The sequence below is a fragment of the Diospyros lotus genome, chromosome 15 (genome assembly GCF_014633365.1).
Source record: "Diospyros lotus cultivar Yz01 chromosome 15, ASM1463336v1, whole genome shotgun sequence".
NCBI classification, from domain to species: Eukaryota; Viridiplantae; Streptophyta; class Magnoliopsida; order Ericales; family Ebenaceae; genus Diospyros; species Diospyros lotus.
Genome location: NC_068352.1, coordinates 21,346,630 through 21,359,125, shown reverse-complemented (window position 1 = coordinate 21,359,125; position 12,496 = coordinate 21,346,630). Strand labels below are relative to the sequence as shown.

General features: G+C 31.4%; 1 protein-coding gene across 1 annotated transcript; it reads right to left on the bottom strand.

The window, feature by feature from the left end:
• Positions 1–8,045: 8,045 nt before the first annotated feature.
• LOC127791633 (protein DMP7) lies at positions 8,046–8,663 on the bottom strand. The gene has a single exon (XM_052321615.1). It carries the CDS (start codon positions 8,661–8,663, stop codon positions 8,046–8,048), a length of 618 nt encoding a protein of 205 aa, XP_052177575.1.
• Between the last annotated feature and the right edge of the window lie 3,833 nt (positions 8,664–12,496).

Sequence of the window (12,496 nt, the reverse complement as noted above, 5' to 3'; positions counted from 1 at the left end):
CTCAGAGTGGCATGCTAACATATCTGTAATCACATCACAAGATAACTAACCATAAAATCTGGCATGCCAGCTGCGTCTGTAAACCCATTACAACACACCCACACAATGTCTTTAACCATGCAATGTACAAATATAATGTAATTGCATAATGAGCATAAACGTTGATACATAGCCCTCATAAAACCATGCATCAAGCCCTGCTCACCCATATAGGAAATCACCTACAATACAGTACTCGTGTTTAAATATAATGCAAATGCATAATAAACATAAGCGATGATACATAGCCCCCATAAAACCATGCATCAAGCCCTACTCGCCCCACTAGGAAGATACATCTAATGCAATATGCCCGTGGCCAAGCACACAAGTCACATGAGACCCCCAAATGCATATTCCCAAACCCTTGCATGTATTTGAACTAACAATATATTGAAAATAAAAGAAAACACATGCAAATACTCTTAGCCACATCAACCTCTAACAAGAACCTATCCGAAGCAATCGTGCTTCATTCCAACAACAAACAGAAGGGAGAACCAAGCCCTTCGAAACTCATAAGAAAAGACGCACCATCTGACAAGGATCTAACCAAGATGGAGAAACTAACTAGAACATACCTATGATCCTTAAATGAAAGCATATATATCTTAACAGTGAGTAAACTAAACCATTCATGTAAGGAAATAAACCAACCGAGAAAGTGGCAGAGCCTGGCTATATTCCTTAAATAAATTCTCAAATAACAAGCATATTTGAAAACCCCTACTACAACCTCTAGTAAATCGACACATAGAAAAGAAATGGACCAAATCACCATAAGAGTACAACCAAAATGGAGAAAACTAGCAATAGACAAGCTTATAATCCTCAAACAAAAACCAACTCTAACTCATAGTGAGTGAATCCTCCAATAAATCCTCAAATAATAAGCTTATCAGAAAACTCCAATTATAATTTCTAGTAAATCAACACCACAGTAAGAAAATAAACCAAATCAGTAAAGAAATAAATCAAGTCCATAATCCTCCAATAACAGGAATATAATCCTCGAATAATCCTCAAATAACAGGCTTATCAGACCACTCCAACTACAAACCTCTAGTAAATCAACACAACCGTAAGGAAATATATAAAATAAGAAAGTGGCAACTTTTCTCTCAAACTAAACATGGGTGTTAGAGAAATAAGTGGGTAAGAAGCTTGCTAATGGAAAAGAAAGGTATGAAAAGGGTACGATGCTTGCCTGAAACGAGAATGAAGCTAATTTTAGAAGCTAAGCCCAACCTCTTCTTCTTCTTTCTCTTCTTGTTTCTCACTTCTCTCGGCTAACTCTCTACCAATTTTCTTCCCTCAACATTCCCTTTGATATATAGGTAAAGGCAAGAGACAAATGGTAATGGGTACAAATACATGGCAAGAAAGGAGAATAAATTCTCAACATGTCTCCTGAAAAGCAGCTTCTGAATTGAGAATATGGCCTAGAAATTTGGTCTTAGAAAGACCCATCCAGATGCTATAGTAGGTATTTTGAATGAGAGGAATTAAATGAAAACGGACATTCTGGATAGATTTGACACATCTTCGTATTTTGAATATAAGTCTCTCATTTGAGCTCCGATTGAGGCGATTCAAGATTCTATGGAACAACAAGAGAAAGATCTACAACTTTCATATTTTAAGTTTTTTGAGATTCGAAATCCATAAAAGTTAAAATTTGGATGAAAGGTGGTAACTACAATACTAAAACATGGGCCATCTGAATAACTATGCTCCTATCCGAATGCACCACACCCTATCCGGATGGATCACTATAGCATCCGAATGGCATTCACAAAATCTCAAAGAGATCATTTGAATATATAAGCCTCTAGTCATCCGGATAACCTTCCCAATCTAGTATATTCGAATGCTACATCATCTATTTGAATGCAAGACTCAAAATCTCAACGGCACATTTGAATATGACTCACCCCATTCGAATACAAGACTCCAAACTCGAATATGACATTATATATTATTGGATACTCCAAACTTAGACCCAACACTTAATTAATAACCGTTAAAAATAACATATTAAACATTAAGGCTAATCAACTCAATCCTCAAAGCATGACACAACATTAAATAATTAAATTTGGGTCATTACATTACTTGAGTACAAAGAAAAATTAGTCGAGTAAATATTCGATCCATACTCTATTACAAAAAAAAAAAAATAGTCGAGTAATCATTCATTTTATTTAAAAGGATTCCAATTGATGCCTTATGCAAATATAAATAGAAGCCTACTTGATTAAACCCTACCTCTCGACATTTCACTCGAACCCTAGCTCTTTGCATTCCAATTTTAGGTAACTCTCACTTCAATTATTTTCTATTTTGTTTGTTCTTGCATGAGATCTAGTCATTTTTCATTCAACTCCATCTCATTCAAATTGGTATATTATAAAATCCCTTTATTTCAATATTCTTCGAATTAGGTCCGAACATTTTGAAATGGTACCCAAACATAAGGAATCCACTTCATCACCTACCCAACCCTCTTTGTTTAAGAAAACTAGGACCAAGAGACCTTCAAATCCTGAACCTAGCACTCACACTCATTCACACTCACAATGCTTTAGGAATGACAATCACAAAACCTTATTTTCAAAAGTGTTAACTAGGGGTTTCTTACCTGGTAGGAATGTAGATTGGAATAAATTTGAGTCTACAAAATTTGGGGAAAAACTAAAGAAATGGATTACAACATGGGTTGGTTTAAATTGTCCACCCTAAGCCTACCTGTTTTTCCTTAGCCTTAGCTAAGTTTTACTCAAGCCTACCAAAACCTCCAATAGAAAATAAAAAGAAGGGTATAGCTAGCCTAGACAACATAAAATTTAGATACCATGGAACTGATTACCTTTTGACTGATGAAAGGCTAGTGAGCCTTCTAAACCTAACCTATTGTCACAAAGTCATAGATGACCTAGGGTTAGATTATGATAAATATGGGCATGCCTTATAGGGAAAAAGGAAACCTTTTTAGCTGTAAACCACCCTGGCTCACATGAATTCTTAAACCCATAACATAGGATCTTTCACCACTTTATCACCACATCCATAAATGTTAGGGGTGGGTATTTTCATTTTGTAACCCATTCAAAGTTAGAACTTATGTGGTGTGCCATTAATAATATCCAATTCAACATTCCTTGCTTTCTTTTCTCAAGAATGAATGATTCTGTCATAACAAAAACATCAGAAAAGCTTCCATTTGGGATGTTTGTTACTCTCATTATTTAAATTATCCATGGTCCATTACATCTAAGATATATCCCTTATTCCTCGTTCGATACATATTCTAGTCACACCCTAAAGAGAATGAGAATTAAATGTGAAAATGGGGTCTAGAAAATGCCTTCTAAGGGAAGAGCAACCAAAACACCTTCAAGAGGGCAATAATCCTTCATCTTCTCAAGGTGCTGGGACTTCTCAGTCCATTCTTCCCCTAGCATAAGCTACTTTTTATCAACCTAACTCAACAAAATCCACAAACTCCTACTCCTTCATAACTTACAACAAGAATGCCTTTAGGTGAGTTCCTCACAAGTTCAATATCAACTCTCATCAATATCAAGAGGTCATAATGGAGAGATTAGAAAGGCTAGGGCAAAGGCAATAAAAGGTGGAAGAAAGGCTAGCTGAAGTCAAATTAGCTATGCACTCCACTGGAAGAGTCAAATCAACAGCCCAAAAAACTTCAAGAACTGTGATGAAAGAAGAAGCAACAAGAGAAGAACCTCTACCAGTAGAATAGGCTTCTATGTAGCTTTTTTTTTTTTTAGTTTTAATCTATGTAATCCTTTATCATTTTAATGTACTACTTTTAAAAGTTTAATTCAAAAATTCAAGTTCCTTTATGTGGTGTGTCTATACAAATTTTCTTACACTCTTCATTACAAAAAATACTTAAAGGAAAAGAAAATCTATTGATAAAATCCAATGTGTCGGGGGAAGAATTCTTATACAACCCCTTTTCTAAGTCTAGGAAGACTCTTTTGTTAATGACAAAAAGGGGGAGAAAAAGTTAATATCTTCAGGGGGAGTTTCTGAATAATTCAAGGAGAACCTCTCTATATGTTGAAAAGAATAGTTCTTTTAGTAAAAATATGTTTTGTCATCATCAAATAGGCTCATAAATAAAAAAGAGAGATTGTTGATTGTTGAGAAATTTGGTGTTTTGATTTAATGAGAAATAAGGGTGTTCAAAAAAATCAGTGCACCGCGGAAATCGACCAGACCGAACCGGTTGTTTTTTTTTTTTTTTTTCGTGGTCGAAAATGGTTTGGATCCTATCCAAACCACGCGGTTTGCAGTTTGGACAGTTGGCGGTTCGGTTTTAAACCAAATCGCCTAAGAAAATAATAAAAAAAATTATAAAAAATTTATTATTATAAAAATCTAATAATCAACAACCATCTCCTATTTATTTTTTACACTATTTTGTCTTTATTTTTTACTCCTATTTACTTACCTTTAATTGTCTTTATTTACCAATATTTGTGTCTTTATTTATCATTTTTAAATATTATTTTTAGTGATTTTAAGTAGCATTTCAAACCGCGGTAAACTGCACCAAACCAGACCGCGGTCTGATTTGGTTGGAAAATCGCATCAGCAATTTGGCGTGCTGAAAATGATTCAAACCAAATCGCACCGCGCACACCCCTAATGAGAAAGAATATTAGTAAATTTGGTTCAATGATAATGACTAAAACAAATTGGAAAGTTCTTGAGTTTGATAAAATTTTAATCAAGTAATTTGTTATAGATAATCGAGTAATGAGCTTAGAATAATCGAGTATGTGGCTGATTAGATAGGCTTAAGTAATCTTTTCATTAATTGGGTAAGCAATTTGTATAATCAAGTTAAGCTCAGTATATTCCAAAAATAATCGATTACAAATGTAAAAATAATCGAGTAAAGATAAAAAATACTCAACTAACTTAATCCTTGTAGTTGAGTATGTAATATAATTCTTTATCATCTTCAAATTAATTGAGTAAGGTATTTTTGTAATCAAGTAATAATCCATTAATAGTCAAGTGAATCTTCTTTGTAATCGAGTGATTGTTTTTTGTAATCGAGTAATATATCTTTTGTACTCGATTAGATATCCTTTGTAATTGAGTAAACATAGGTTGAAAATTGGTCAAGTATCTAGACTTAAAATTTAATCGAGTAATAACCTTTGTACTCAAGTAAGGATCATAATTAATCAAGTATATAATGCTTTGTAATCGAATAGATAATGCATTTTTATGTGATTCAAAAATAATCGAGTAATTGTATCTTAGTACTCAAGTAAGCATAAAAAGTAATTGATTACATAATACATATAGTCGAGTAAAGATCAAACTTAGTCAAGTAATGGTTAGTTTGTACTCGAGTAATGCTTCACAGATTTTGAAAAATATAGCTGTTACAATGCATTTAATGAAGTATGTCTTTACTTGTTAGTGCATTAAATGATTTTTAGACAACTTGAGGATATTTTATGAATTTCTAATAGTTTATTTGAGGTTTGTAGAGACAAAAGTGAAAGTTGTGACACAAACAAATATTCTATTTGTTTAATGACTAGTCAACAACATTCAATATAGAAAAGCTATAAATAAGAGACTAAACATGTTGACTAAGGTTAACAAGTTTATAACACAAGAACATATAAGAACTTTTTGATCTTCCATTTTTGTGAACTCAAGTGCTTTCAAAGATTATTCTTTGTGAGATTTTGAAAGAGAGAGAATCAAATTTCTGTATTTTGTATCTCTCTTTCATTTAAGAGAAATTTTTGTTAACTTGTATTATTTTTAATTTTCTCTTGAGAAATCCTTTTCACAATTTATTGTAAAATTTATAAAGGTTAAGCCTGAACTTGTAAAAAACATTGATTACGGTTGAGTTAGGTCTTAAAAAGCCATCTTGTACAAGTTGAAAATTGAGATTGCTCAAAAACTACAAATGTAATATTGTTTTGCCAAAACTTTTAGTGAGCCGAGGTAGCAAAGGCAGCTCAACCAACCTGGGGGCTTTAAGAGAAAAAGTTTGTTGGAACCTTTTCAAAAGTATTAATTTTTTTTGTGAAAAAATAAATAATACACTTTTCTACAAAAAAAAAAATCTATCATTTCATTAAATTAAAAAAAATATTGAAGTTCAATCAACTACAAAATATGATAATCTCTTAATGATAGTGAATTTTTAATTAAAATATAATATCCGAGAGATCAAAAACTGTAAAAAATGAGAGGAGAAAATTGGGAACAAGGGAATTTTTTTTAGGATTGCAATTGAAAGTTTTATAATCAAAAATATATTTACATTTTTAAAGTCTATGAGATATTTAGGAAGAAACGATAAAAATTAGAAAAAGAAATTGGGAAGATAAAATTGGGAACAATGGGAAGAGAGAACATAAAAATTGGGAAGAGAAAATAAAGAAAACAAAACGTTATAAATTGATTGTTGGGCTAGGTGTGTGAAAATTTGGATGGAAAGTTAGATTTTATTTTGGACTTAAATTTTTCTTACTAAAATATTTATTATTAAAAAGAAAAAATAAAAAATATATAAATTACAAAATTTTGAGACATTTGTAAATGTGGGGCCTTAGGCGACTGCCTAGATGGCTTCATGGTCGAGCCGACTCTGCAAGCTAGTGGATTAGGCTTTTAAAACTAAACCACTTTAAATTGTTTGTTTTGTATTTTTGCTTTGCTTTTGTTTTTAAAGTTTTTAAAAATGGTCCTGCTAATTGTTTCAACACTACTATTGCTATAAATACAGTAGTGTGTAAACATAATGCTATATTTCTAATGTATATACAACAACAATACAATAATATATAATGTTGTATGTATATTGAACATATAATATAAGACCGGATCAAACTGAACCAAACTAATTCAGTCTCACCCTTATACAGTTTGATCTTCAATTTGAAAATTCAACCAATTTTAATACAACATGTTACATACAACATGTTGTATATAATATTGTATGTATATCCAACATGTAATAGGACCAAATCGAACTGAACCAAACTAATTTGGTCTTACTTGAAATTTTTGTCAATTTTGATTTTGGTGCAAACCGATTGAACACCCCTAAAAAAGAGTATTAATACAATTTATTTTTCTTATTTTGCCTATATTGATGTTTTATAATCCAACATTTTGCAATATATGAATTCACTTGGAAAACTAAAATAAAATTTTGTGTACTATCACAAAATTTATTTATAATTTTTTTCTTTTACTCAAAATCTTAGCATCGCATAAAATGCTATCCATCTTTACCAAAACAGACATAAGGAAAGAAAACAAAAAAGGGAGAATTGCAACAACCACCCTTAAGATTTGACATAATTGTAAAAATCATCTCTCACATTTTTAAAATAGCAATAACTTTCTATGCTAGTAAACAAATGATAAAATAACCATTAATCTCAACCCTAGAAATAGAGAAAAGAGAGAAAAAAAAAAAAAAGTTTAAGAAGATAGAGAAAGAAAAATGAGAAAGGATGAGAAAATTTCTAAATATAGAGATATTAGTCATTTTTTAATATTTAACTATGGTTAACTATCGGTAGAGGAAAAATTACAATATAACATTAAAACTCAGTCATACTTGTTGTATTTAATATAATTTTTTCAATTATCCTAAACCTCATAAAAATTGTATGTAATTTTTCCAACTAAACAAGGGGAGGAAAAACTATATAATTGCTTTAATTTTTCCAAATGTATATTGTTAATTTTGAGTAAAATTATTATGAATTTATGTAAAATTATTATGAATTTGTATGTATCATATCAATTTGTTAAGCTTATTTGTCACACTTATTTATAGATACTTCCCTTAAACAAATGCCACATAAATTGTACAGAGTCTCGATTAATTAGAAGTACGACAACATGAATGAATGAAGCTTTTACGAAACAAGCGAAGAAAACGAAGAGCAAGCAAAGATGAAGAAGAAAGCTATAAAACACTAATGCCGAGAGAGAGGGAAGCCAATTCCATGGCGGTTGGAAGGGAAACAGATGAACAGCAGGCTGCAGACAACCCCAGTTCCGACAGGCAACGTCGCCAGAAGCTCCTGAGCTTCTTCCGACGGCGACGGATAGAAGCACTTGACAACATTCTGGTTGAACAGCGCCACAGAGGCGAAGACAACGACGGAGAGGAAGCCATGGAAGAAATCGGCGAATCGAAGCCGGTACTTGGCAGCCTCTTCCGGCGGTAAAGTAACCGTTCCGTCGATGACCCGCAGCCCGCCGAACGTCGCCAGCCCGTACCGGACCTTGCCCCGGTCGTCCCTGAAACTGTCGGTGAAACACAGCAAGAAGGAGGAGATGCCGCAGAGCGCCAAAAGGGCTAGCGTTAGCGACTGGCTCACGACAGATCGGCATTGGCCTTCGTGGGTGAAAACCGGCGACAGGATCTGGAAGGCGAGGACGGAGCCGGTGGGGAGGAGATTCGACAGATGAGCAGAGATCTTGAAGGTCTTTCGAATGGCCTTCTGGCCGGAAGTTTTGCTGGGCTTGGGTGCGGGCTGAGGCTGAGCTTCCAGAAGGGGGTGCTGTTGTTCTTCAAGTGCTGTGGCCATGGCTTAATTAGCTAGAACGAATAATGTGATTGATCTTAATTATTCTTTGTGTTTTTCTGGGAACCGTTTGAATGATTCTCTCTGCAACCGTTGAGGATTCTTTTAAGCATTTGGGAAGGAGAAGAAAGGCTGGCATGAAACGGAAAAGTGCTCAAATTAGAGGGGAGAGGCGTAGAAGACAGGCTTTCATGCAAAGGATTGGAGTTGCATTTATAGGCAATAAAAGCTTTCGTAACTGTTGAAATTTGCCAAAACTTTTTTTTTTAAAATAAAAAAAAATTGGATTAGAACTCTGTCAGCTAATTAATTTACTGTAAATAGGGAGTTTAATTGGATTGCATTGTCTTGTCATCCAATTAGCAAGGGAATGACAAGAAAAGAAGTCACTCTTTGGGAGTGGTTTATATTTTTAAAGCTGTCATTATCATAATATTTTCGTCCTAATCTTTTTGGGGGGCAAAATTTAGGTACAATAGCATTTTTCAAAACCATTATGTGGTATTCTCTTTGTATTTCGATTTTAAGTTTTGAATTCATTTTGAGTTTTGTATTTTGAATGTCTGTTTTGAGATTTTTTGAAAACGTATTCTTTTTGTTATTCTGAAAAAACTGATTCTTAAAATAGAAAACTAAAAAACGCATTTATTTTGAAATTTTGAAAAAATAAATATTTTAGAATATTTTATTTAATAAATTTGATTCAAAGTTATAAATATTTATTAATAAATTATAAATTTAATTCAAAGAATTTAAAATATAACACAATAATCTAATCATATATAATATATTAAAATTATAAATTATATTTAAAATTATGATCTAACCATAATTGATAGTCTGTTTTGAAATTATAAATTATTTTTGACATTAATTTTGAGATTTAAATTACCCATAACATAAATATTAAAAATAATAATAAATCATAAAATAACAAAATGTTGATTTATTCAAAATTTTAAAAATATAATTAAAAAAATTAAAATAAAAAACTGGGAAGGGAGAAAGGGCGATGGCGGACGAAGAAATGGTTGAAGAAATGGAAGGGCAGGAGGAAGAAACAACAAGTGATGGCGAATCTGGACATGGTAAGCAGTAGCGATGGCAACGTGTACGGAAGATCTGGAAGAGGAACGGCACAAGCGAACAACAGGCATGATGGAGAGGCACGATGGATTTGGAAGGGATAACAGCTTAGGCGAACGACATAGGCGATGGTGGCAAGCACTGCGATGGCCGACAAGGAAGAGATGGAGTCAGGAAGGGAGAAAGTGGTGACGGAGAAGATGGTTGGGGCAGTCACAGTGTTTTGGTCGAGACTTGAGAGAGAGAGAGAGATAGAGAATGAGATTGGAGGGTTGCTGGGGGGGTCGTTTTTCTTGTTTTTGTGTTTTTGGTGTGTTTTCAATGAAAACACCAAAAACAACAAAATGTTGTTTTGGGTTTCCTTTATAAATTTTTTCTTTGTTTTTGAAAATGCATTTTTGAAAATAACAAAGAGAACACGTTTGCAGTGTTTTGAAAAATTGAAAACTCAAAATGGGTTGAAAACAGCAAAGAGAACAAACCCTTACCTTTTCGTACGTAGTTTGGATACTCTCATTTAGTCCTATTAATTATTTCTCTTTTGGGTAAGTTAGTGTTATTATTTGGATAAATTACATCACCTAGTTATTAAATTTTGTATTTTATAAGAAACTTATGACTATATTTTAATTTTTAGTAGCACAACTACTAATCTTTAATTTCTATTAAAATCGAGTTACTCTTTTAATTTTTTGTCAAATTCTACTAACACAAACTGATAGCACGTATTAAAGAGAAATTGCAATAACTACCCGATGTTTTGAAAATAGCAATAATTAACTTTCTCTACTGTGAAATAAAAGGGTAAAAAAAATTATTCTATACTTCATTCTCTCTCTTCTTTTCTCTCTTTCTTTCTTTTCTTTCATCTAATTTTAGAAAAATTAAAAAAACAGAAAAAAAAAAAAAAAACAGCTAGAGACTGCTAGGCACGACCAGCACTATTGTAGTTGATCTATATTCAATTTCAGATGCTCCAAGTTTATCTTGGTTTTGTTTGGTTTCGCCGAACTTAGAATTGGGGGAGGGGGAAACTTACCAATTTGGAACCTATAGTTTCCGATTAGAACCCAACTCGTAGAGGACAAGGTAATGATAGTGGAAAATGGTAGTGAAGGGAGATCAAAACCTAACCCATGATGGTAAAGGAAAAGATGGTGGTGGTCGACAGTGAAATGAACATTTTTGAGAGGGATGTGAGAGGGTAAGGGAAATGAAAGGAGTTGAAAAAAAAAGATATGGGAGTTTAGGAAGAGACAAGGGCGGATTTAGGAATTTAGGTTAGGGTAGGCTAAAAAAATTGAGGTGGGCTGAAATGAAATTGGATTGAAAAATTACCTTCAAAATTTAAATTTCATTATGGGTTGTCTTGGATTTCAATGTAGGACAATTCACACATAAATCCGCTTCTCGGAAGAGAGAATTTTACGTTACAATGAGCATATTTTGTTATTTTCTAACGTTTAACTACGATTAACTAAAAACAAAAGAAAAATTACAACATATCATTAAATTTAAAAGATACTTGCTATATTTTCTCAAATGTCTGGAATAATTTTTGCAATTATTCTAAACTTCAGTAGTAACACATGTAATTTCCCCTATTATAATTAAATCCCAAAAGTTACTTGATTGTGAGATTTAGAATAATTTTAACATCAAGTAAATTTTGAGTTTATATTAATATACGTCACGCTTGTTAAGTTTTATTAAGAATTTAATAAAAAATCAAAATTTAGTGATGTGATAACAAAATTGCCCACTTTGTTACCAAGTATCTAGTTTAATTAAGAATTAATGGTGCAATATATCCAATTATTACTTTATTAATTTAAATTATGTGTGTTTATGTTAGGTTATGCTATTTGTTAATCTATTATGCAAAAATTGTTATTTTTATTTTATTACAAAATTTGTTATTATTATTCTTATATATTTTTAATTTATTATAAATTCAAAATGAGTAGAACATCTACAAAAAATTTGGGATTTAACGATGGATTTTTAGTAATGAAAATTTCCTTCATTATTTTGCAACGGAACAGTAACAAATTGTGAAATTTTTTTTTTGTGAGAATTAGCTAAAAAAATAAAAAATAAAAAAAATTAATTTTTTAGTGCAGGAAAAAATAATCCGATAATTATTTTTGTGGCTAAATTTTAATAATAAAGAAATTAATTTTTTATATAACGACTGAATTTATTTTCTGTCGCTAATTTTAGTGACAGAATTTATATTCTGTCACAAATATTGGCTACAAAAAATAAATTTAGTCTCTAAATTTTAAAATAAAAAAGTTAATTTAAAAATTAGTTTAAATAACAAAAAAATAAAAAATTAATTTTAGCGACAGATTTAATATTCTGTTGCTAATTTTAGTGACGCAAAATTATTTCCATCACTAAAAACTAAAAACTAAAATTTGAATTTAAAATTTTTTATTATTAAAATTTAGCGATGGAAATAACTTTCCGTCGCTAACATTAGAGACGAAAAGTTATTTCTGTCGCTAAATTTTAATAATAAAAAATTTTAAATTTAATATTAGTTTAAATAACAAAAAATAAAAAATAAAAAATTAAAGTTAGTAAAATTCATGGCTGATTTAGCGACGAAATATTCAATCCGCAGCAAATGTTAATTTTAAATTTTTTTAATTTTTTATTTTATTCAATTAATTTATAAATATTTAAATTTGTGATGAATATTTAAATATATAAGTATTTAAATTTTATCAAAAATAAGTATA

What these genes read in the sequence shown, in the direction of transcription:
- LOC127791633 (XM_052321615.1), bottom strand. Translation starts at nt 8,663, where the DNA reads ATGGCCACAGCACTTGAAGAACAACAGCACCCCCTTCTGGAAGCTCAG.